Below are 24,199 nucleotides of genomic sequence, written 5' to 3' on the forward strand. Positions count from 1 at the left end.
TGCGGGCGTCGGCTATTATGGCTTAACAATTGATCTGACTGAATCTAGGCTTTAATTTATCCTTTATACAGGTGACCCAATTGTACAAGAGATCTGTGACTCCCCAGAAATGTCTGTAACCCCCCATATGCAATAGTCTCAACACAATCTGTCTCGGTCACAATGGTGCACCAAATATAAAAGCCCTGTAAAAGGAAAACGAAGCCAACGACTATCCACCTGGGCAGCCAACCCCACTGGACAATCTCTGAGAAGATTAGGCTCAGCCAATGTCACTCCACAGGGTTAGTAGTGTGCCAGCCAAAGGCCACCATTACAACGAATGAAAAACAGCCTCGGAGGACGGATATGTGGAGGGAAAGGAGCATGAAAGAAGAAAAATGTTGCCCTATAGAATGTGGGGAATGATTCGAGCTCTCCCTGAGAGGAGCATCGAGCTAATGTGAACATAATGAGGATGGTCCCTCTCTTTCCTTCTCTCTCTTCCATCAGCCTCATCGTCCTTTATTCCTCACTGCTACACTGCTTGATGGGGAGCGCGGTGGAGAAGGAGATCTTTAACCATGCAAGCGCCATTGGCTTATGATAATGTTTATGAACTACAATGGAATAAGAACTAAGAGGACTGACACTGTGATTACTCATAAAACCTCATTCTATGAGTAACTGCTTTGTTATTGCATAGTATTGAGTTGAGCATTTTTGTTGTTATTACACAAATGGAATAAGGACCATTCCTTACTATCTACTGTAACAATATGTTGTTACTATAGTAATTACAATGCTACTGAATTACAATAAGAACAACTTAATGTAAAGGGTTACCTTCGACTAATCTAATAACAGAGAAGAGTGAAAACACTAATGGTGCTTTTCCATTGAGACAGGTGTCAGCCCCTGTAGATGGAAACAGGAAAGTCTGACCCGTTTGGGTAAAACACTAGGGTAAATCCTCAATAGGGGCGGCAGGTAGCCCAGTGGTTAGAGCGTTGGGCCAGTAACCGAAAGGTTTCTAGATCGCATCCCCCAGCTGACAAGGTAAAAAGCTGTTGTTCTGCCACTGAACAAGGCAGTTAACCCACTGTTCCTAGACCGCCATTGTAAATAAGAATTTGTTCTGACTTGCCTAGTGAAATTAAAAAAAATAGAAATGTGGCATAACAGGAAGGAGAGGTTCCGTCAGTGCTTTTGAAATGTTTACTCACTGAATTCTCTAATCATCCCTGATTAATGGCCAATGTAACCAATTATATGTGGTGACGACAGGAGGACTATGATGTGATGTATTTTCTCTGGGACCTTGTCTGACAGCTCTCGCAGCAGTCGACACTTCAGTGTAGAGAATGTGACAACTCTGAGTTAGACGTCAACGTACTGGAAAGGAGATGTGGTCACTGAGTGAGATTCATACATACTCCCAATCCCAACAGGCAACAATTAGCCTAGCGTATATCATTACAACACCGAAATCTCAGCTAGAGCCCTGGGATTGATACTCAAACCAACTCATTTCCTGTCTAGCTGAGACCAGGTCTTTTCGTTCATGTTGACGAAATACTCATGTTTCAGAGTCGGGGGGTTTTATGTGTGTGTAGAGTAATTTTAGTGAGTGTGTTCACAGAGAAAGTCAGTTTGTTTTCATGCCAGGTGGGATCTCAATCTGTTTTTGTAATGTTGAAATTCAATCACAGAGTTTGGCATGGCGTGAGGCGGGCATGCAGGAAAGGTGTGGCGGGTTGTGATGCCACTCATGGGCATTGCCAGAGTAGGGAACACCTGGCTCTTAATGACCTGGGTTGCCCCGGTGATGGAAGAATATACAATGCTGTAATACCCATTGGCCCCCTCTCTGACTCACTCGACATCATTGGTTCCTTCCCCTCCCTGCACCAGCCCTCTGGACAACTCTTTGAGGATATTTTTATTTATTTTATTTTTTTAACCTTTATTTAACTAGGCAAGTCAGTTAAGAACAAATTCTTATTTTCAATGACGGCCTAGGAACAGTGGGTTAACTGCCTGTTCAGGGGCAGAACGACAGATTTGTACCTTGTCAGCTTGGGGATTTGAACTTGCAACCTTTCGGTTACTAGTCCAACACTCTAACCACTAGGTTACCCTGCCGCCCCACAGCTACACAGCTGCATCGTTCTGACAAACGCTCACTTTCCTTGCCCCTTGACTGCTAGAGACATGTAATCTGATCAAAGTACGAGCCAAAATGACCAAAAAGGCTGCCATTTTGGAGCTAATATTTCTGTCATCGTGGACAAACACAGGCCAAACCGCTAGGAGAAAAACACTGTCCAGACAGGAGGCTTCCTCCAGTCCACCTCTTATCCTCTGATCTAGAAGATGCTGTCATCGGGTAGAGCGGAGAACGGTTGGGTGTGGCGTCTGCATGGTCTGCATGGTCCTAAGGGGATCCAACTCACACTCCAGTGGCTGCAGCAACACTTGTCTGCAGACAGCAATGTCTCTGACTGAGATTCTCCCAAGGTTAAAGAGAGAAGAGGGCGGATGATGTCCCACAGGAACATACTGAGAAGCCCTCACAATCTATCTGTCTCAGTCAGATGACTTTTGACTGAGACTCTAAAATCTAAAACCTCTAAACCTCTAAAACCAATGATATTTCAGTAGAGGCTTATAGGTACTGGTAGGGCCCTGAGCATTTCCTGACCAGGAAAAAAATCAGGGTCCTACCCCTAACTACTGGGCCACTTCCAATTCATTCAGAAGGTCCTGTTTGATCATGATCAGTGGCACGCACAGAAAACAAGATTGTTTCATCTCTCAGAGGCACATTTTCTGCACCACCATATCTGGAGAGCCCCCCTCCCTTCCACAGAAGGATAGACTGCAGGGGAAGAGCAGTGATGCCAGAGTGACATGACAAAGTGGAGGGAATGAGGAAGAGAAGACATGGAAAGGTAAATGGATGAGTGGAGCAAGTAGAGAGAGATGCATAGAGAGAAAAGAGATGGAAAGTGTGTGTGTATGCTATTGGGAGAGAGACGCGGTGTGTGTGTGTGTGGGTGTGTGTGTGTTCAGCTCTTCCCAGCCCCCTCTGGCAGCTTCCTAGCGCCTTTCATTTTCTTCTAATTACAGTGTAGCCCAGAGATAGTGCCCGGCCCTAATTGCTTGCAGGAATCTGTCATTATTACTACACTATCGCCATGATTAACAAACACACACACACTCATCGAGTGTGAAGAAGGTGATGGTGTTGGTTGTTCTCACCCCCTGTGCCTCAAAGCCTCTCAACACCTCGGTGAGGTGCAACACTTCACACTATAAAGGTAATGTCACACCTGTCAGCTCCCATTAACTGGTCCACTACTGAACCCCTGTAGCAATACAGCACTCAATTCATCTGGTTTTAGACCTTAAGAGTTGCGTTAGCTCCCCTGAGCTAATGCCTCGACTTTAGCTCAAAGGGCTAACACAATATTGTAGAGTGCAAATTACGGTCAAACCTACATGATTTATTTTGACTTGCACAAAAAAAAAAATCTCATTGTATTAGGCAGCTGAGACACAATACTGATTATGTTCCAAGTAAAAGACAATCAAATCATAAGCCCAGTTGTGAAAATTACCATACATTTTTACATTTATATTTTTGTCATTTAGCAGACTCTCTTATCCAGAGCAACTTACAGTTAGTGCTAAAACAGCCTCCAGGCATCCCTACTCTGACAGCCTCCACTCTTCTGCGAAGGCTTTCCACTAGATGTTGGAACATTGCTGCGGGGACTTGCTTCCATTCAGCCACAAGAGCATTAGTGAGGTCGGGCACTGATGTTAAGCGATTAGGCCTGGCTCACAGTCTGCGTTCAAATTCATCCCAAAGGTGTTCGATGGGTTGAGGTCAGGACTTTATGCAGGCCAGTCAAGTTCTTCCACACCGATCTCGACAAACCATTTCTGTATGGACCTCGCTTTGTGCACGCTGGCATTGTCATGCAAAAACAGGAAAAGGCCTTCCCCAAGCTGTTGCCATAAGGTTGGAAGCACAGAATCGTCTAGAATGTCATTGTATGCTGTAGCGTTAAGATTTCCCTTCACTGGAACTAAGGGGCCTAGCCCGAACCATGAAAAACAGTTCCAGACCATTATTCCTCCGCCACCAAACTTTGCACTGTGCATTTAGGCAGGTAGCGTTCACCCAGATTAGTCCGTCGGACTGCCAGATGGTAAAACGTGATTCATCACTCCAGAGAACGTGTTTCCACTGCTCCAGAGTCCAATGGCAGAGCTTTACACCACTCCAGCTGACGCTTGGCATTGCGCATGGTGATCTTAGGCTTGTGTGCGGCTGCTCGGCCATGGAAACCCATTTCATGAAGCTCCTGATGAAGAGTTATTGTGCTGACGTTACTTCCAGAGGCAGTTTGGAACTCAGTAGTGAGTGTTGTAACCGAGGACAGACGATTTTTACACGCTACATGCTTAAGCACTCGGCGGTTCCATTCTGTGAGCTTCTGTGGCCTACCACTTCGCAGCTCAGCCATTGCTGCTCCTTAACATTTTCACTTCACAATAACAGCACTCCGTGACACAGAGTGATCCGTCTTGAAGCCTTTTTTAAAATATAAAAAGGGCAAATTAAGTCATACAATCAAAATCTTAACACACGTGAGTGACCTGTCTTGAAGCCTGACTGGATAGGGTCAAGAAGATCGTTCTGAGAGAGGTAACGAGAGTGTTGATCAGAGACAACACGCTCAAGTGTTTTGGAAAGAAAAGAAAGAAGGGATGACAGGTCTATAGTTTTTGACGTCAGATGAGTCAAGTGTTGGTTTCATGAGGAGGGGAGCAACTCTGGCCATTTTGAAGTCAGATGGGACACAGCCAGTGGTCAGGGATGAGTTAATGAGGGAAGTGAGGAATGGAAGAAGGTCTCCAGAGATGGTCAGGAGAAGGGAGGAGGGGATGTGGTCGAGCGGTCAGGTAGTCGGGCGATCAGAGGACTAGTCGCAGGATTTCATCTGGAGAGAGGTGGGAGAAACAGATCAAGGCACAGGGTAGTTCTGTGTGAGTGGGACCAGAGGACTCAATAGGCTGAGTGAATGGGGAGCGGATGTCGTCAACCTTCTTTTCAAAGTGAAGAAGGTGGAAAAGAGTTTCCTAGGGTTAGATGCAGAATCTGAAAATACACTGCACTGTAGATTCAAGTCCACTACGCGTACAATGTTTGACAAATGTGTTTCATTGTCTTTGAACTGAATGGTCCAGCAATCAGGGAGGATGAAAAAACTGACTAGGATCACCCCTATGGAGCAATTTCTCCTCATCCGAAACATGTAGAACGATACTCTCATTAAGACCCAGCAGTTGAGTGGCGGTGGTCTTCAATCCAAGACGAAGCTAATGGTTGTGAGGGTTGATGGTCAAGAAAACAATGCCTCTCATTTGTATACAAGGACACAGAAGTGCCGGCCATGGGGACATCCATGCAGATGTATATGAGGTCAGGGATTGACAGGGAATTCCAGACTGGATTTAGAATTCCTTGGGAATTCTATACTGTTGACAGACACAGTCAAGTGCTACACGCCAGCCCTTGTGTCAGCATGTAGGAAACGCTGATTCAACATTGAGGAAAAACTCAACTCTGAGATGAACCACAACCGTTGCCCCTGGTAAGAAATGAACTGGTTTGATAGTAAATGTTCAGAGAAATAGGTCATAGAGACATAGGCTTACTGTGAGTACAGCAGCTCGAGGGAGAAACTCTGGATCTGTCTTCAATGAGACCTCAGACAACTTGGGGATTCCACATGCAATGTTTGGAAGCCATGTCCCATCATTCTCTTCCCTGTCATGTGTGTCACTGACTCTGCATGCTGCCACAAGGTATGTAATGTCACCTATCTTCACACAAGGCATTGAACAGGGTTCACCATCTCCAGTGTGGCACTCAAACTTCCAGGACCAAGGCCCAGAGAAAAGCCAAGTATAGTTTGTTGTTTGTCATTGAACGACCCCGTCCATCAATCAAATAGTCCAGACCAGGCTATACATCATACCCTGCCTTAGTTTTGACAGGGAAATAGTAAAAGCATAACATGGATACCCCGAAATTGAAGACATTAGTAGCCTGCCTGGCTTTTTCCCTGAGAAAAACATGCAATGTCTTTAATCATCAGTCATAGCAGGGCAGAATGACCGTCAGTCAGTAATGGTAAGGCCAGAAATTTATGGAGGCAAATAATGTTCCAGGGTCTGACAGTCTAAACAAATCATAAAGTGACAAAAAATAAACAATGTCCCAGACTGTTTCTGAGGATAAGGAACGCATTTTCTAAAATCCCCATTCACTGGAAAACATTTCCTTAAAAAATGTTATCAGTCCCCACATTCTTTCACTTCCTTTGCTGACCCAGCAGTTTGACTGACGCAAAATAAGAAAAATCCCCGTTTTCGAGATGAAATCATCCTTTCCTAAAGAGATAGCTTTCCTCTACTTCCAGCTAACATAACAGTTTCCCCTATTCACGACCTCACCTCTCACAGAAAGTCCAATCAACACAAAAACCGTGACTGAGAAGATAGCTCAAAATCAACAGCAGAATAGTGATCCAACCAGATGGATAAAAACACTCCTCTTCATGACTTTGCCTCCCTCACCACAGCCAAGACAGACCGTCACACATTTTCACACAGACACACATTTTTATAACACACCCTTACACAGGACTAATAATGGAGGTTCAGGGTTTGCAAATACTCGTTACTGGGTGAAACCTTTCTATCATGTTCACCATGCTAAAATAGAACAACATATCATTGAAAAGGCCTTTGCTTTAGCACATGTTCTACCTATAGCCTACTGAGTCAGCAAGTGAAAGCCAAGTATAGTGCCGGCGGCTGCCAAGGTCACAGAGACATCCCCATTTACGTACATGGATCCCCAGCAGTCAGGAGCCATGCTGGAGCTGCTGCCCTCTAAATATGACTAATTGCCCCTGCTGTTCCACTTCTTAGGATACAGGTTATAACTCATTACTGGGGTGTTACGCCTCAGTGAGCTAGTGCTCCATGCAGCAGTGCCAGCTCACTAGGAAGACAGGGAAACACACAGACACAAACACACACACATATACACTTCTGCATGCATGCACACATACACACACCCTTGTGCATGCATGCATGCACACACATGCACACACACACACACATGCACACACACACATGCACACATTCCCAGACACACACAGCTGGCTCGGACAACACGTTGATGCCATCACAAGCGTGCAGTGATATAAACACACCCCACCTGGCTGCACCCACAGGGCAGGGGTACAGCATGCACGCTTCGACTCTCTTACGAAGATACTAAATGAGATAGCAACACTTCCTCTGCTTCTCGTGAGGCACACATAAGACTCTACTGTCTAGCAGCAAGACAAATCTAATCTAGCTCCGGATTGCATTCCATGGTCAAAAGGGAATCCTCCCAAGGCTTTAAATAGTGACTCATCCTTTCTAAATGCCCTGATGATACTGGTTGGAGGATATGATCCAATACCCCTCCTGAGTTCCAGTAATGACTTATAACCAGCCATTAAACTGCTTTCATCACAGTTTCCTATTACCTCTGCCTGCCAAGTCCACTCTGTTGAGAGGTAATAGCTTTTGCATTGATGAACACCTATATCATTGTCCGACTGACTGACTCACCGAAGGGAAAGTCAGCAGGCGAGGCTATATGGACGGTGTGACATAGAAAATCCTGTAGGTGTGTGCCAGCGTCATCCGTTAACACCGTGTCAGACCCAGGCATGAAAAACAAACTGGTTGTAACATACTTATACCACCGCAAGGATGTATCGGAGTCAAATTGAGATGAACCTGGGAACTGAAACAGGTTAATCTGGTTGTGGCGCATAAATCATCGCCTTTGTGTTTAATCTGACTTGCAGGTTCTGTTTGCCAATTTTCATTACCTGAAGAATAAGGAGTTGAGTTTAAACAAACACAACATTGATTCTGCATTGGGTTATGCAACAGTGACAGAAAAAAACTTTTCAGTCAAGCGACAAAGACACACTGTTGACATGAGTTTGACTTTTAGTTACCGTATGAGGTTGAGTGGTACAAATAAAAGAAAGAGAAAAAAATATAAAACCAGATTACTGAGGGAAAGGAGCTAAAATCTCACCTCTTTTCTGGTCTCCCGTTCTCTCCTACTGTATCCCTGTCACAGTTCAATTTGGCCCCAGAGTATATGCGTGGCCTTCACCCCACTGACATAAAAACCACTAGTGCTCTTGGCTCTGCTGTTGCCGTAGTAACTGAGACACAGATTTTGTATTTCATAGATTTTTTCATTTATTTAACCTTTATTTAACTAGGCAAGTCAGTTAAGAACAAATTCTTATTTTACAATGACGGCCTACCCTGGCCAAACCCTCCCCTAACCCGGACCACACTGGGCCAATTGTGCACCGCCCTATGAGACTCTCAATCACAGCCGGTTGTGATACAGCCTGGGACAGAACTAGGGTCTGTAGTGACGCCTCTAGCGCTGAGATGCAATGTCTTAGACCGCTGCGCCACTCGGGAGCCCAAAAACATTCAAATTAGGAGAGAACACCAGTTCAGACTATATGATATTCAGGCCTTCTGTCCATACAGTACATGCAAATATAGAACAGGGCATGGAACCTGTGTCTACACTCTTAGAAAAAAGGGTTGCAAAAGGGTTCTTCAGCTGACCCATAGGAGAACACTTTTTGGTTCCAGATAGAACACTTTTTGGTTTCAGGTGGAACCCTCTGTGGAAAGGGTTCTTTGTTGAACCCAAAAGGGTTCTTCAAAGGGTTCTACGGGGACAGATGACTAACCTGTTTAGGTTCCAGATAGTACCTTTTTTTCTAAGAGTGTACCAAGGGCGTTTCTAGGATTTGAGGCCATCAGGGGCTTAGCCAAAATCCAGAGGTGGAACCCTAATAGGGGGGTCCCGGGGTATCCTCCCCCGGAAGAAGAACATTTTAATTTCAACAGCGAAATGCATCAATCTGGTACACTTTGAGATGAATATGTAAAGATTGTATTACTAAAAAAATACATAAAATAATAATTAATATGTAGAGGAACCATCCCTTTAAAATAGGGCTTGAAGAGAGCCCTGCAGAGGGGGATGTTTTTATGTTGATGGTATAATAATTCATTTCTACACGTCACAAAACCTTCAAGACAAATCTAAAGGTGGTTGAGGCTGACTAGTTGTAGACACTTGTCATCTTACAGTACATACAGTAGGCATGATCTTTTGCATTTATGAGCTATTGAGAGTCCCTTTGCCATCTCTGACCAAAGGATTGTGCACACTACTAAAATGACAAAATCATTTAGGGAACAGGCATTTCAATATAGCCTATTCTCGTTTTTATTACTTAAAATCAACATGTACAGTGCCTTGCGAAAGTATTCGGCCCCCTTGAACTTTGCGACCTTTTGCCACATTTCAGGCTTCAAACATAAAGATATAAAACTGTATTTTTTTGTGAAGAATCAACAACAAGTGGGACACAATCATGAAGTGGAACGACATTTATTGGATATTTCAAACTTTTTTAACAAATCAAAAACTGAAAAATTGGCTGTGCAAAATTATTCAGCCCCTTTACTTTCAGTGCAGCAAACTCTCTCCAGAAGTTCAGTGAGGATCTCTGAATGATCCAATGTTGACCTAAATGACTAATGATGATAAATACAATCCACCTGTGTGTAATCAAGTCTCCGTATAAATGCACCTGCACTGTGATAGTCTCAGAGGTCCGTTAAAAGCGCAGAGAGGCCCATGATCACTCTGGATGAACTGCAGAGATCTACAGCTGAGGTGGGAGACTCTGTCCATAGGACAACAATCAGTCGTATATTGCACAAATCTGGCCTTTATGGAAGAGTGGCAAGAAGAAAGCCATTTCTTAAAGATATCCATAAAAAGTGTTGTTTAAAGTTTGCCACAAGCCACCTGGGAGACACACCAAACATGTGGAAGAAGGTGCTCTGGTCAGATGAAACCAAAATTGAACTTTTTGGCAACAATGCAAAACGTTATGTTTGGCGTAAAAGCAACACAGCTCATCACCCTGAACACACCATCCCCACTGTCAAACATGGTGGTGGCAGCATCATGGTTTGGGCCTGCTTTTCTTCAGCAGGGACAGGGAAGATGGTTAAAATTGATGGGAAGATGGATGGAGCCAAATACAGGACCATTCTGGAAGAAAACCTGATGGAGTCTGCAAAAGACCTGAGACTGGGACGGAGATTTGTCTTCCAACAAGACAATGATCCAAAACATAAAGCAAAATCTACAATGGAATGGTTCAAAAATAAACATATCCAGGTGTTAGAATGGCCAAGTCAAAGTCCAGACCTGAATCCAATCGAGAATCTGTGGAAAGAACTGAAAACTGCTGTTCACAAATGCTCTCCATCCAACCTCACTGAGCTCGAGCTGTTTTGCAAGGAGGAATGGGAAAAAATTTCAGTCTCTCGATGTGCAAAACTGATAGAGACATACCCCAAGCGACTTACAGCTGTAATCTGAATAATTTTGCACGTCCAATTTTTCAGTTTTTGATTTGTTAAAAAAGTTTGAAATATCCAATAAATGTCGTTCCACTTCATGATTGTGTCCCACTTGTTGTTGATTCTTCACAAAAAAATACAGTTTTATATCTTTATGTTTGAAGCCTGAAATGTGGCAAAAGGTCGCAAAGTTCAAGGGGGCCGAATACTTTCGCAAGGCACTGTACATGGCATAGTAAACTTACACAAAGCTCTGACACACACACTTACCCCACCAGACATGCAGCCAGGGGTCTTTACACAGTCCCCAAATCCAGAACAAATTCAAGAAAACACACAGTATTATATAGAGCCATGTTTGCAGGGAACTCCCTTCTATCTCAGATTGCTCAAGTGAACTGCAAACCTGTTTTTTTTTTAAATAGGTAAAGAAACACCTCAAGGCACAACGCTTCTCCCCTGTTTGACCCAGTTATTATGTGTGTATGTACTGATATGTAGGCTATGTGTGATGTTTACATTTGATGTCGTTCTGTTCTTGTCTATTGATGTTCTGTATTACGTCATGTTTCCTGTTTTGTGTGGACCCCAGGAAGAGTAACTGCTGCTTTTGCCACAGCTAATGGGGACCCTAATAAAATACCAAACACCAGATAAGCAGTTACACCTGAAATATTAGGAAGAAGTGGAATAATAAAAGAAGTATGAGGAATAACAGTAGCCTCCTATCATTTCTGACAAGCATACAAATGATCCTATTATATGATAGCCCATCATAAGAAATAGATATGGTTCCACTGACTTAAAATAAAAACAGAAAATATCCTGAAGACAACATGGTATAGCCTAAATCTACCCGGGACACACTACGCAAATGACGTGTATTTATTTTTGTTCCACTCCCTGTGGAGAGGAAATGTTACCAGGTTGTTAGCTGTCCAGTTACCAGGTTGTTAGCTAATAAGGTAACACGACGGAACAAACATATTTGTTATTGAACAAATAAGTTCATTAGCAGTCCATGAGTAGCCTAGTTTTAAAAGGGCCCAGGACATGGTTTGTTTATCAAATGGTTCCTGCAAATTTGCGGTAAAAAAAAACCCTAGCTCTGGAAAAATGGATCATATCTTTTCAATGGTTTGGGCTAAAGACAAGGTTTTCAGTAGATGAATGGTGAATTATGGCATACTGTCTAGTGTGTAAGTGATGCACTGTTATGGGAACTCATATCAGACATAGAGCCTGCAATCAAGGTTTGGAACCGGTTAAGGAAACAGAACCGAAAACCAGAAAATAACTAAATTATTTGAGGAACAGGACCCGAACCGAAAATGAAGTGATCTATACTGTTCCGGAACAGAACCATATAAAAGCATGGGAACCGGTTAATAACACTATTTTACATTCCGGACATTTTTTTCCAGTCCCACAAAAATCGCAACAAAGCGCCTATGCAAAGCCCTCACTCTGTCACTCAGATTTTTTTCTTCTGGTGGTGCTCTGCACACACAAGCTAGCTAGCTAACGTTTGCTCTGGTCCAACGTTAAACCAACTCGGAAGTTCAAAGACATTCAAAGTTCCTCCATAGAAGCCACTCCTCCGTAGGTATAATTCTGTGGGACTAATTCAGATAATGAATATCATAACAAGATGCTGAGCACTTCAAGGCAAGCTTCCTCCATCCTCTCTCCTCAAAATGTCAGTTGCATCTCGCACCCTACACTCTGACTGGTATGTGTGTTTGTCTTTCATTATCATTAAACCAAAATCAAACCAAAATACAAAATATTTTCTCTCTAATTCTCTCTTTCTCTCTTTCTTTCTCTCTCTCGGAGGACCTGAGCCCTAGGACCATGCCTCAGGACTACCTGACATGATGACTCCTTGCTGTCCCCAGTCCACCTGGCCGTGCTGCTGCTCCAGTTTCAACTGTTCTGCCTTATTATTATTGGACCATGCTGGTCATTTATGAACATTGAACATCTTGGCCATGTTCTGTTATAATCTCCACCCGGCACAGCCAGAAGAGGACTAGCCACCCCACATAGCCTGGTTCCTCTCTAGGTTTCTTCCTAGGTTTTGGCCTTTCTAGGGAGTTTTTCCTAGCCACCGTGCTTCTACACCTGCATTGCTTGCTGTTTGGGGTTTTAGGCTGGGTTTCTGTACAGCACTTTGAGATATCAGCTGATGTACGAAGGGCTTTATAAATAAATTTGATTTGATTTGCTCTTAACGACTTTCCTATACAGATTAAATCGCTTAATCACTCCACAACAAGCTGCTCTACTCGCACTGACTAGTGAAATAATGTAATGTTGAGGTAATGTAAAAAAATAAAAAGTATATTTCAGAGGTTTAAAAAGGAACGGAAATGAACGATATAAAAAAGTAGTTTTTTTTGGTTTAAACCAGTTCAGAACTTTATTTTGCTAGTCAGAACAGTGGAAAAAATATATATATTGCTTCTGTTCAGGATGGAAGATTGGAAAATAACTTTAGTTCCAGCCCCTGCATCAAAATACCATCAAAAGGTTCAGGGCTGGACCAAAAACATTCGGGGCTGCAGTCCTGGAAGCCCAGGCCTAATGACACCACTGGAGTGTACTGTGACTGTGGGCTTCATGATTTTCTAATGCAATGCAATTTTGATGTATTTTATCTTAATATGGTGGATAATACTCTTTAATGTAGTGAATAAATGGGTTTATTACCCAGGAGTAGCGGTGCAACATTGTTTTTTACATCAAGACTCCCCCTTTGATTGGCGAATAGGTTAGCCAACATGAGATTTGTCTGGATTGGACCTTTAAATTGCATAGGCTATGCACCAGGCCTATGCTATTTAATCACAGTAAAGCATAGAATAATTTGCGATGTCCAAGAGTGCAGCATCAGCTTGGAATGGTGATGGTACCCAAGCAGTCACATTATTATTTCTCACCCTCCCCGATTGTGCGCGCGCTACCACTGTTAGGCTACATAAATTACGGTCATATTAGGCATAAAGAAAAACTAAAACCAGCAGTATTGCATACAGATCATCTGCTATATGAAAGCTGTAACTTCACATAAGATTAATTCAATCATTTTCGACCGAAATGTCGGATGGAGCATAATGGCAGCCTATTCTGCCACATCGAAGTCCTTACAAGATTGCAGAACTGAATGGGTTTCTCAATACATTTGTCCTTACCTGCCCACTGTTTGGTTGGCGAGCTGTCGCATTCGATTGAATTGCTTCTTCATCTTGTATTTTCTGCGTTAATACCGATGGATAGAGCGACTCCACATATCTCATTGACAAACAGTCCGGGTCTCCAACGAGAATAACGAGACAGTCCACCCTTTAACAATCCGAATGTCCATAGCTATAAGGAAGGCATCGCTAATAAAGAGGTATATGTGAGATACTTTTCAACGCATTGTATGGTCCCTGTCACCCAGTCAGTCCACTGCTCAGAGATGCTATACCAATTTCTCCCCGGGCGAGTGACAGCTCACGACACGAAGCTGCGCACTAGCGCAGTATGGGGAATGTAGTTTTACCAACCAAACGTTAAGCCTACAACGAGACCATAGCTGCATTTCAGTGGTTCCCAACCTTTCTCGGTTACTGTTCCACCAACTGAATTTTTCTCTGCCCGGAGTACCCCCAAGTTCCTCCTCATGTGCATTTTACCAGTATAGTCTCATGAGTCTTCTCAAGTACCCCATGTGGATAGGCCAAGTACCCCCAGGGGTCCTAGTACCCCTAGTTGGGAACCACTGTTTGATATGATACCGTGTTCTCTTGAGGACCACCAGTTGCAGAACATTAAAATAAAATATCTAGTCAATTTTAGCAGTGAATGTAACAAATTAAAGGCCTATTTGCATTGTAAAAAAACATCTGACATTGATTATAATACCATTAACCACTAATAACACACATAATACGACTAACTGTTACTATGTTTGAAAGAAGAATTGCAGAGCACCTGCGGAAGGCTACTCACGTTTTTTTTAATGTTTTTTTATTTAACTAGGCAAGACAGTTAAGAACAGATTCTTATTTACAATGACGGCCTAGGAACAGTGGGTTAACTGTATTGTTCAGGGGCAGAATGACATCATTTTACTTGGTCAGCTCAGGGATTTAATCTAGCAACCTTTCGGTTACTGGCCCAATGCTCTAACCACTAGACTACCTGCCACCCCGTTACTTAGTTGAAAACCACTGCTCTATAAGTTACATTGAAAAACAAGAACTGAGTGGGATTTTAATGTTTGTATAGGCCAAGGTCCACTACTTACAGACCCAAAATGGCAAAATAAATATTTTGTATTTCATTATGGGCAATGCAACCTACTTACAATGTTAGGTGAAATATGCATCTGAAACACCATATCAGACAATGTCTGAGTAACCTGGTTTGATACCTGTAGGGTCAGTCACACACATACCCTGGCACATGTCCCTAGAATGTCCTTTAGGCCTACATTGACCAATTTGGTTTGTTGATAGTATAATAAAGTATTCTGATAAGTATAACTAGTTTAGGCAGGCCTACTCAGCGGAAAACTTTGATTCTGTGGTTTAGTAAGGCAAACAGCATCATCTTGTGGCTATGAAAGCAGAGTATTCTACCACACACATATTTCTTTCTTCATTTAATTGACATAATTAGTGCTTAGCAATTGGCTGCAAAAGTCAGTGATAGCTTTTTACAGCAACACATTCTGTTCCCAATACAACATTTCCAAGGGAATATGCTGTCATCAAAGAAATAACTTTGGGTGCTATTCAGTAATTATTAGGCTACCATATCTGGGAATTTCCTCAGTACATGCATTATATTTCAAAACATTACTACACTGAGAACGTATGTTTAAATTGACAAGTGATGTTGTGTTTTCTTAACCTAGAAATTCTAATTGAGGTTTTAATTGAATCTGATCTGATTTGGATGATCACAGTGTATTGTGTATTGTATCTATACCTTCCATCCTCTCCCTTTGTGGATTTGGAGGCCTCCTCGTATATCTATACCTTCCATCCTCTCCCTTTGTGGATTTGGAGGCCTCCTCATATATCTATACCTTCCATCCTCTCCCTTTGTGGATTTGGAGGCCTTTGGAGGCCTCCTCGTATATCTATACCTTCCATCCTCTCCCTTTGTGGATTTGGAGGCCTCCTCGTATATCTATACCTTCCATCCTCTCCCTTTGTGGATTTGGAGGCCTCCTCGTATATCTATACCTTCCATCCTCTCCCTTTGTGGATTTGGAGGCCTCCTCGTATATCTATACCTTCCATCCTCTCCCTTTGTGGATTTGGAGGCCTCCTCGTATATCAATACCTTCCATCCTCTCCCTTTGTGGATTTGGAGGCCTCCTCGTATATCTATACCTTCCATCCTCTCCCTTTGTGGATTTGGAGGCCTCCTCGTATATCTATACCTTCCATCCTCTCCCTTTGTGGATTTGGAGGCCTCCTCGTATATCTATACCTTCCATCCTCTCCCTTTGTGGATTTGGAGGCCTCCTCGTAGATTGACCAAATTCAAATGAATTCAGTTTAACACCAAGGAATATTTCACTTGCCGTAAGGTCTGGAATTCCATATTCTGAAGCCATTTTGAAAGATTGAAGCATCTGAAATAGATAGTGGGATGCATGTTCTTCTTATAGACACGTTATCACGTTATAGCAGGTGTTCCAATACGTTTTTTGACCAGAGACCCCATTTTGATATCAACATTTTTCCCCCCTACTGTGTAAAAAAGTTATGTATTCAGCAGCAAAAGTTAACTTTTCTAATTGGGGCTATGACAGTCTATTACATTTGTTGAGAGTATTTCAATCTGAAGGAAGTATGGTTTGAAGTGATTGAAATGCATCAGAAAGGTATTGTGAAGTTCAGAAGATCATCAGGCAATAATTGTGCATGATGTAGAAAAGAACATCATGATGATGTTTGTTTCCCCCGTCTAATTTAGTGTTTGGTCTTGTCCACTTTGTTCTAATGAATCCTGAGCTTGTGGGCATTGTAGAAGGAAACAGAAGACACCTATGTGTTCCTGGGAGTCTTATCTTTCAGGAATGGGGTCATAAAGTTAGAGCCACATTTGTAGGAAGAAAACAGAAACTGCTCTGTTTATTACAACCGCATTTAGCTGTTAGCGAAGGTTACTGACATACCCGCAGTTCTATGAACCAAGCGCAATTTTCTTTTTTCAGAGTTTCTACGACGACCCCATTTTCAAATCAGGCAACCTCATATGGGGTTGTGACCCCTAGTTTGGGAAATGCTGCATTATAGTCACCTACAATTTAATTTCTCCGTTTGAAGGATCATTATGATCATATCAAGTCAATAACAATTTCACAATAGGTAATGGACTTTTGTTGTGGGGGTACAAAAAAATACAATGAAGCACAAACTAATTATAAATGTGACCATGTTTAATAACAGCGGAGGGCAAAATGAACCAGCGTATTTAATTAACATTCAAACAAAGAAAAAAGCTCCAGGACGGTAGGTGGCGTAGCTCAATGTGTTCTAATGTGGGCTGTCTTTCTCTCTAACATCCTAAAGGGAAGACTAGTTTAGCCGTTTAGATTACTTGTTGAATGACACAAGCACGAAAGTTATTTTTGTGTATGTTTTATTGCTCATTTGTTCCAATTTTTCTTCACCTTGATATAGGATATCGTAGTAATATATTCGTTAGCTAATACATTGCATTTGGACTGAGAAGAAATGCGGGACCGAACCAAGGAACTGGGCAATGTGAGTTTCAAGCTAACTTATACTAACCAATACCAATTCATTTAGCAATTTGTCAATTTGCAAGGGAAGGTTTAATGCAGATGTGTTAGCTATTTCAGGGTATTCTTTTTCTGGTAGCTAGTTATTAGTGCTAGCTACATTGCTTTTTAATCGGCGAACTTTGCTAAAGTTAACGTACTTGTTAACCTGGCTAGGCTAGCAAGCATAGCTGAAATAGTCTACACCCCAAGGATAGGCCAGTGGCTAGAAGTGTATTAAAAGTTCAATGCCGCACTCATGGGTTGCATGTTGGATTTACATGGCAATGATGTGCAAAAGAGCTCGCTAGCTCGTAGTCCTAAAAAACGGAAATAAATTACCTATTCGTTCAGCCATTCCTATGGGGGAACTTTTTATTTATTGTTTTTTTCAAAGGTATTTTTCTTAACTGCATTGTTGAATAAGGTCTTGTAAGTAAGCATTTCACTGTAAGGTCTACTACACCTGTTGTATTCGGCGCATGTGACAAATAGAATTTGATTTGAAATTCAAGGGAAAGGTTGGGACTTTGGGATGAACGCCGAAAACAAGGTCTGAGGTTAACACAGGTTTAGGAGATCTTATACGTTTTGTTCTATGATATCATTCAGTTAACATGACCTTTATGAAATATGAAGCCTTTATGTGGTTTTGATTACAAAAATACTTCCAAATGCACAGTAAGTAACGTTAACTGATGATTATCTCATAACAAAACTATAACATCTCCTAAACCTGTTTACCACATACCTTTTTTCCCGCGTTTATCAACATAAAACCCCCACAAAAAACACACATTTCCCCATAGGCGTTGGCCAACGAGACATGACGGAGTTAGTGCCTACAAAAAGTTGAGGATTGTGTCCATTCTTTCCCCCTCTTGCTCTTCCTCACACACCAGACTGCCGAGGTGTCAGACGAGGATGAAGAGGGCAGGGCACTTATGATCAAACCAGGGACTTCTACAGTGAGGGAGGAGAAGGAGAATGATGCATTTTTCAAGAAGGTGAAATCATGCAACCTAATTCAACAGTTCAAGCCATCCGTTTGCATTTTATAATGACTTGCTGTCAGTTTCAAGTTGTGTTGTTCTGCAGTACTTTTCTCTTGGCTTGTGGATGCCAAGCACAGGAACAGTTTGTTGTGTCAACATGAAATTACTGTGCCAATGTGATCTGGCAAGTTATAATCTGAAATACTGTCAAGTTAAAACCAGCAGCTTTTCTGTATGCACAATTTACATCTTATGCGAAAACATAGGATGATGCAGAATATGTCTCCTGGCCCGTTCTCAAGTGGCCCAAACAACCAAATTAACTGATTTAGCTCATCTTACGTTAACCAGCCTGTTTATCCCTTCATATCAGGTCCAAGAGATTCGAGAGGGACTGGAGACACTTAAAAAGGTGGTTTCTGACCTTGAGAACAAACAGAAGACCGTGTTGGGTGTGGCACTGCCAGAGGACGGTCAGTAGATTAACACATTGACGTTAGTGCTAATATGCTGTATGTAAATATATGCTATGGTGGTACTGTTAAGAGTTATGATATGCATAGAATGTGTAATGTGAGCTGTAGCCTAATTAATCACTGCACCTCCATGTCTTGTCAAAGGATCACATTCCACTAAGAAATGTCGTCTGTTTTTATCGTTTTTGGTGATAAAGCAGTTGTGCTAATTATATGATTAGGTGCCATTATTCCCCTCAGGCTGCCTATTCTGAGGGATTAGTTACTCTGCCTGTTGACAGTTACTGAAGGTGATGTAAGGTTTCTTTCTGGTTCAGGCATGAAAAGGGAACTCCAAACCCTTCGGGAACAGATCAAAACAATGGCAATGCAGATCCAGAAGAAACTGAAGAGTGAGTATTCTTAACTGAAGTGACATGATCAGCTATTGACTATTGATCGCGGGTGTTTCAGTGCCCCCAGCGGATACACCTGAATACAGAAATATCAGACCCATTGTTTAGTTTTCTTTCACAGTCATTGAACCCAAGAAAGGAGAAGATGATGGGAAATACATCCCCATAAACCTAAGGATGCAGAGAGCCCAAGTGAGGCTTCTAATTTCCGAAAAATAAATTGATTTTCAGTCGTATAGTTTTACTGTAGGCTGCCATTTAAATGAACACTTTTCCCATCCCTCTACCTCCTTTTTCTCTCTCCAGCATGGTGTCTTGTCTCGGGAGTTTGTGGAGTTGATGGGCCACTGTAACACCATCCAGGCTTCCTACAGAGATCGCAACGTGGAGAGGATACAGAGGCAGCTCAGAATCAGTGAGTCTACATCTATTACTGTCACTGTGTGGCTGTTCAGAAAGGGGAATCGTAAGTGATTTCAACACCATGGATTTTTGTCTTCTGAATTCAAGACTGCAATGCAGAAGTTCATCCACAAAGGTGATTTCGTATGAAAATTAAATATACCCAAAAGCAGCAACTGATAAAGTTATTATATCCCTCTAGCTGGCACCAATGTAACAGATGAAGAGTTGGATGTTATGCTTGAAAGTGGACAGACTGATGTTTTCACACAGAATGTGAGTATGACTGACTGACAGATTCACTGACTGACTGAAACTAACCACAATTAATGAACTAATCTGGAAACCACCTGCTGGCAATCACACAAGTGTTTTCTTCCTCTTTATGTTGGGTAGTATTCTGACTTTTCTCTTACTCAATCAGGCTCTGTGTTTGGCTGAATAACAAAAAAAAGCATACAGTGCATTTGGAGGTATTCAGACCCCTTGACTTTTTCCACATTTTGTTACATTACAGCCTTATTCTAAAGTCGATTAAAAAAGAAAAATCTACACACAATACACTATAATGACAAAGCAAAAACAGGTTTTTAGAAATATTTGAACATTTATTTAAATTACAAAACAGAAATACCTTATTTACATAAGTATTCAGGCTCTTTGCTATGAGACTCGAAATTGATCTCGGGTGCATCGTTTCCATTGATCATCCTTGATGTTTCTACAACTTGATTGGAGTCCACCTGTGGTAAATTCAATTGATTGGACATGATTTGGAAAGGCACACACCTGTCTATGTAAGGTCCCTTAAGTTGACCGTGCATGTTGGAGCAAAAACCAAGCCATGAGGTCGAAGGAATTGTCTGTAGAGCTACGAGACAGGATCGTGTCGAGGCACAGATCTGGGGAAGGCTACCAACAAAAGTCTGCAGCATTGAAGGTCCGCAAGAACACAGTGGCCACCATCATTCTTAAATGGAAAATGTTTGGAACCACCAAGACTCTTCCTAGAGCTGGCCACCCGGTCAAACTGAGAAGGGCCTTGGTCAAGAACCTGATGTTCACTCTGGCAGAGTTCCTCTGTGGAGATGGGATAACCTTCTAGAAGGACAACCATCTCTGCAGCACTCTACCAATCAAGACTGTTATGGTAGGGGCCAGACAGAAGACACTCCTCAGTAAAAGGAACATGACCGCCTGAGTGGAGCTTGCCAAAAGGTACCTAAAGGACTCTCAGACCATGAGAAACAAGATTCTCTGGTCTGATGAAACCAAGATTGTACTCTTTGGCCTGAATGCCAAGCGTCACGTCTGGAGGAAACCTGGCACCATCCCTACGATTAACCATGGTGGCGGCAGCATCATGCTGTGGGGATGTTTTTCAGCGGCAGGGACTGGGAGACTAGTCAGGATCGAGGGAAAGATTAACGGAGCAAAGTACAGAGAGAGCCTTGATGAAAACCTGCGAAGGACCTCAGACTGAGGCGAAGGACCTTCCAACAGGAGAACGACCCTAAGCACACAGCCAAGACCATGCAGGAGTGGCTTTGGGATAAATCTCTGAATGTCCTTGAGTAGCCAGGACTTGAACCTGATCAAACATCTCTGCAGAGACCTGAAAATAGATGTGCAGCAACGCTCCCCATCCAACCTGACAGAGCTTGAGAGGATCTGCAGAGAAGAATGGGAGAAACTCCCTAAATACAGGTGTGCCAAGCTTGTAGTGTCATACCCAAGAAGCCTTGAGGCTGTAATCGCTGCCAAAGGTGCTTCAACAAAGTACTGAGTAAAGGGTCTGAATACTTGTAAATGTGATATTTCATACATTTGTAAAAATGTCTAATCCTGTTTTTGCTTTGTCCTTATGGGGTATTGTGTGTAGATGAGGAAAAAAACATTTAATCAATTTTAGAATAAGGCTGTAAAGTAACAAAATGAGGAAAAGGTCAAGGGGTGTGAATACTTTCCGAATGCACTGTATGTAAGCGGTAATGTCTGGGACGACGACAAATGTTACTACATTCTTTTGGGAGTAAAATGATGACAGATTTGTTTTGTTTAAGACACTCTTGATGGCTTGCACTGGACTACAGGTTTGAATTTGGTAAGCACTCATTGAGTTGCCTGTGCTGTACAGGACATCTTTAGACATCTGTAACCTGTATAGTCGCCATAGCTGTGACAGAGAACCCCACGTAAATGGAACCCTTTTGGCCCCCACTTGCTTTTAGAAGATTGACAACTTTAGCTGTTTCAGTTCAACTGTAGTTCTCTTTTGCTGGATGTGTTTTTATGAGCAGTTAAATAGAAATGTGTTGTCATTTCTCAGACATCATCCGTGTGACATTTTTTATTTATTTTTGTTCAGGCTCAAAACCTGATTTGTAACATTTACACTCTTCCTCTCTGTAGATCCTGATCGACGCTAAAGCCACTAAGCAGGCGCTGAATGAAATTGAGTCCCGGCATGACGAGATCCTCAAACTGGAAAGGAGCATCAGGGATCTGCATGACATGTTCCAGTACCTAGCCATGGAGGTGGAGGCTCAGGTAAGACTGTCACCCCCAGGAGGACAGACTGGAGCCATAATATTTTTCCCACCCAAGTGTGTACACTTGTTCACTCCCTGTGAAAAGCACATTTTCATGAAATGGGCTTTGAGAAAGTTGGTTGGTGGAAACCTTTAGTGAGGTGTTTGCTGAATTGACAAACTGTTGTGCAGGGGGAGATGGTCAACCGCATTGAAGCCAACGTCCTCAACTCAACTGATTATGTGCAGAAGGCAGTGGTGGAGACCGAGAAAGCTGCCACCTACCAAAACAAAGCACGCAAGGTAGGAATTAATTGAAGGTTGTACGGCTAATTATTGGTCAGGTTAGCTAATGATACTTGCTACTACCCCTCTCTCCCGCCACAGAAGAAGATATGGATCGCGTTATGCTGTGCCATTCTCCTCCTCATTTTAGCCATCTCATTGGCGATCACCTTCTCCTGAGATCCAGACATGTGAGTTCACTCTTGACGTGCACACGAGGTTTGCAAAAATGGCCATTTCATATGAATATCAACGTGTTCATTTACTGCAAATACAAAGCTTGGACGTATTGGTTGATTAGTAATCAATACCTACTTTTTTTTGTTATTTTGCAGTGTCGTCTTCCCCTGACCCACTCTTCTGTCCTGGGACCTTGGGAAAAAAAGACATGTCCTGTCTTACTGATATCACTGAACTTTTGACTAACACCACTCATATAGACAGACACAAACAATCATAGTCTCATGTTAACTGCCCCACTCTCAGCGAAAGGTAATGCTGAAGGCTTTTTGGCCCCCTCTGTGGTGCCCTTTTCCATTTAGGATGCCATTGAAGAAATGTGTGGACAACTCATTACTCAACGTGCTGGACCCCTCTGTATCCACAAGCACGGAAGAATGCAGTATTGGAACTGGCACTGATCAGATTTACTCAGGAAAACCCATAGCTACGGTGGTTATTTTACGAAGTGAAATAAACTTTTTAGGGCTTGTTTTTAAATGCAGATATAGAATATAATTGTATATCGCCAATTTTCTTATTTGTTGAGTAATTAAGACATGCAGTTTTATAAACCTTTCGAGATGTCTGAACTGGCTTCCATGTTGCCCCTGAAATTGATCTCTCTCATTAAGACGATGTTGTCTGATCACTACAATGAATGGCCCACTCCCATGTTGTCCTATTTACATCAGTATTTATTTATAGTTTGAATATTGTTGTGGAAGCTATTTTAATAGTCTTGCCACAGCAACAATCAATGGGAATCCTTATAGTTATGGTGCCTTTTTCCGTATGTGCTGACAGACAGCGCCAAGGGCTCTAAGAACAATGTAATGTACTACCTTATTTTGTAAAGAAGGGATGGAAACTGCTGTAATTATTCAATGCTTCCGCTTTAACGCATTAACCATTTTTCCCAAACAGTTAAGATTTTAGCCTTATTGATCTGTGCTGACATCACAAAAATGGGTCAGAGGTCTGTGTGTGACTCTGGATGGCCAGAGAGCTAGCAACAATGACAAGAAGCTGCCATGTGAGGAATAGGTGCTTGTTCAAGTCTTGTTTTGACATCCATGCTGACCAACTTATGTATATATATATATATATAAAAACAATTTTAAAGATTTGAGTTAGTCAGTGAATTTAAATGCGTTTCACATAACCCCAGCACAAGGTACACCTGTGTAACGGTCATATGTCAACTTTTAGGTGGATGGATTATCTTGGCAAAGAATATTAACAGGGATGTAAACAAATTTGTGCACAACATTTCAGAGAACTAAGCTTTTTGTGCATATGGAACATTTGCTGGTGTCTTTATTTTCAGCTCATGAAATATGGGACCAACACGTTGCATGGCTGTTTAATTTTGTATAGAACTTTCAGCTCATTTTAATGCATTGTTCAAATAAAGTTGCCTACTGTGCTTGTATGGGTTTAACCGTTGCCCAGACTCAAGTTTGTGAGCCTCTTCTGCTACAATGTTCGGAGAGAAATGGTACAATCCCCAGAATTACCTGGATAATCGCAAGAGGGACATCTTGCAGATGTT

General features: G+C 42.2%; 2 protein-coding genes across 6 annotated transcripts in view; one reads left to right on the top strand and one right to left on the bottom strand.

Annotated features, from left to right (window-relative positions):
• The window catches only part of LOC112223609 (rho GTPase-activating protein 44-like), a 78,402-nt gene extending 64,371 nt beyond the window's left edge, over positions 1-14,031 (bottom strand). For all 5 annotated transcript variants that reach the window (XM_042305370.1, XM_042305366.1, XM_042305369.1 and 2 more), the window contains exon 1: positions 13,746-14,031. In XM_042305370.1, the coding sequence (XP_042161304.1) occupies positions 13,746-13,798 (53 nt within the window). In that variant the 5' untranslated portion in view covers positions 13,799-14,031. The remainder of the gene's footprint in view (positions 1-13,745) is intronic.
• A 3,055-nt stretch (positions 14,032-17,086) lies between these two features.
• LOC112223608 (syntaxin-4) lies at positions 17,087-24,088 on the top strand. Its single transcript, XM_024386693.2, has 11 exons — positions 17,087-17,324; positions 18,244-18,348; positions 18,710-18,809; positions 19,130-19,204; positions 19,329-19,399; positions 19,514-19,622; positions 19,812-19,885; positions 22,022-22,159; positions 22,333-22,443; positions 22,528-22,616; positions 22,761-24,088. The coding sequence occupies exons 1-10, from the start codon at positions 17,295-17,297 to the stop codon at positions 22,603-22,605; spliced, it is 891 nt and encodes a 296-aa protein (XP_024242461.1). The 5' UTR covers positions 17,087-17,294; the 3' UTR covers positions 22,606-22,616; positions 22,761-24,088.
• Positions 24,089-24,199: the final 111 nt, after the last annotated feature.

The sequence above is a fragment of the Oncorhynchus tshawytscha genome, linkage group LG24 (assembly GCF_018296145.1).
Source record: "Oncorhynchus tshawytscha isolate Ot180627B linkage group LG24, Otsh_v2.0, whole genome shotgun sequence".
Lineage (NCBI taxonomy): Eukaryota > Metazoa > Chordata > Actinopteri > Salmoniformes > Salmonidae > Oncorhynchus > Oncorhynchus tshawytscha.

What these genes read in the sequence shown, in the direction of transcription:
- LOC112223608 (XM_024386693.2), top strand. Translation starts at nt 17,295, where the DNA reads ATGCGGGACCGAACCAAGGAACTGGGCAAT. An exon ending in TGTGGCACTGCCAGAGGACG is followed by an intron (nt 18,810 to 19,129) that starts GTCAGTAGATTA and finishes TTTCTGGTTCAG; the next exon opens with GCATGAAAAGGGAACTCCAA. An exon ending in CTGATGTTTTCACACAGAAT is followed by an intron (nt 19,886 to 22,021) that starts GTGAGTATGACT and finishes TCCTCTCTGTAG; the next exon opens with ATCCTGATCGACGCTAAAGC.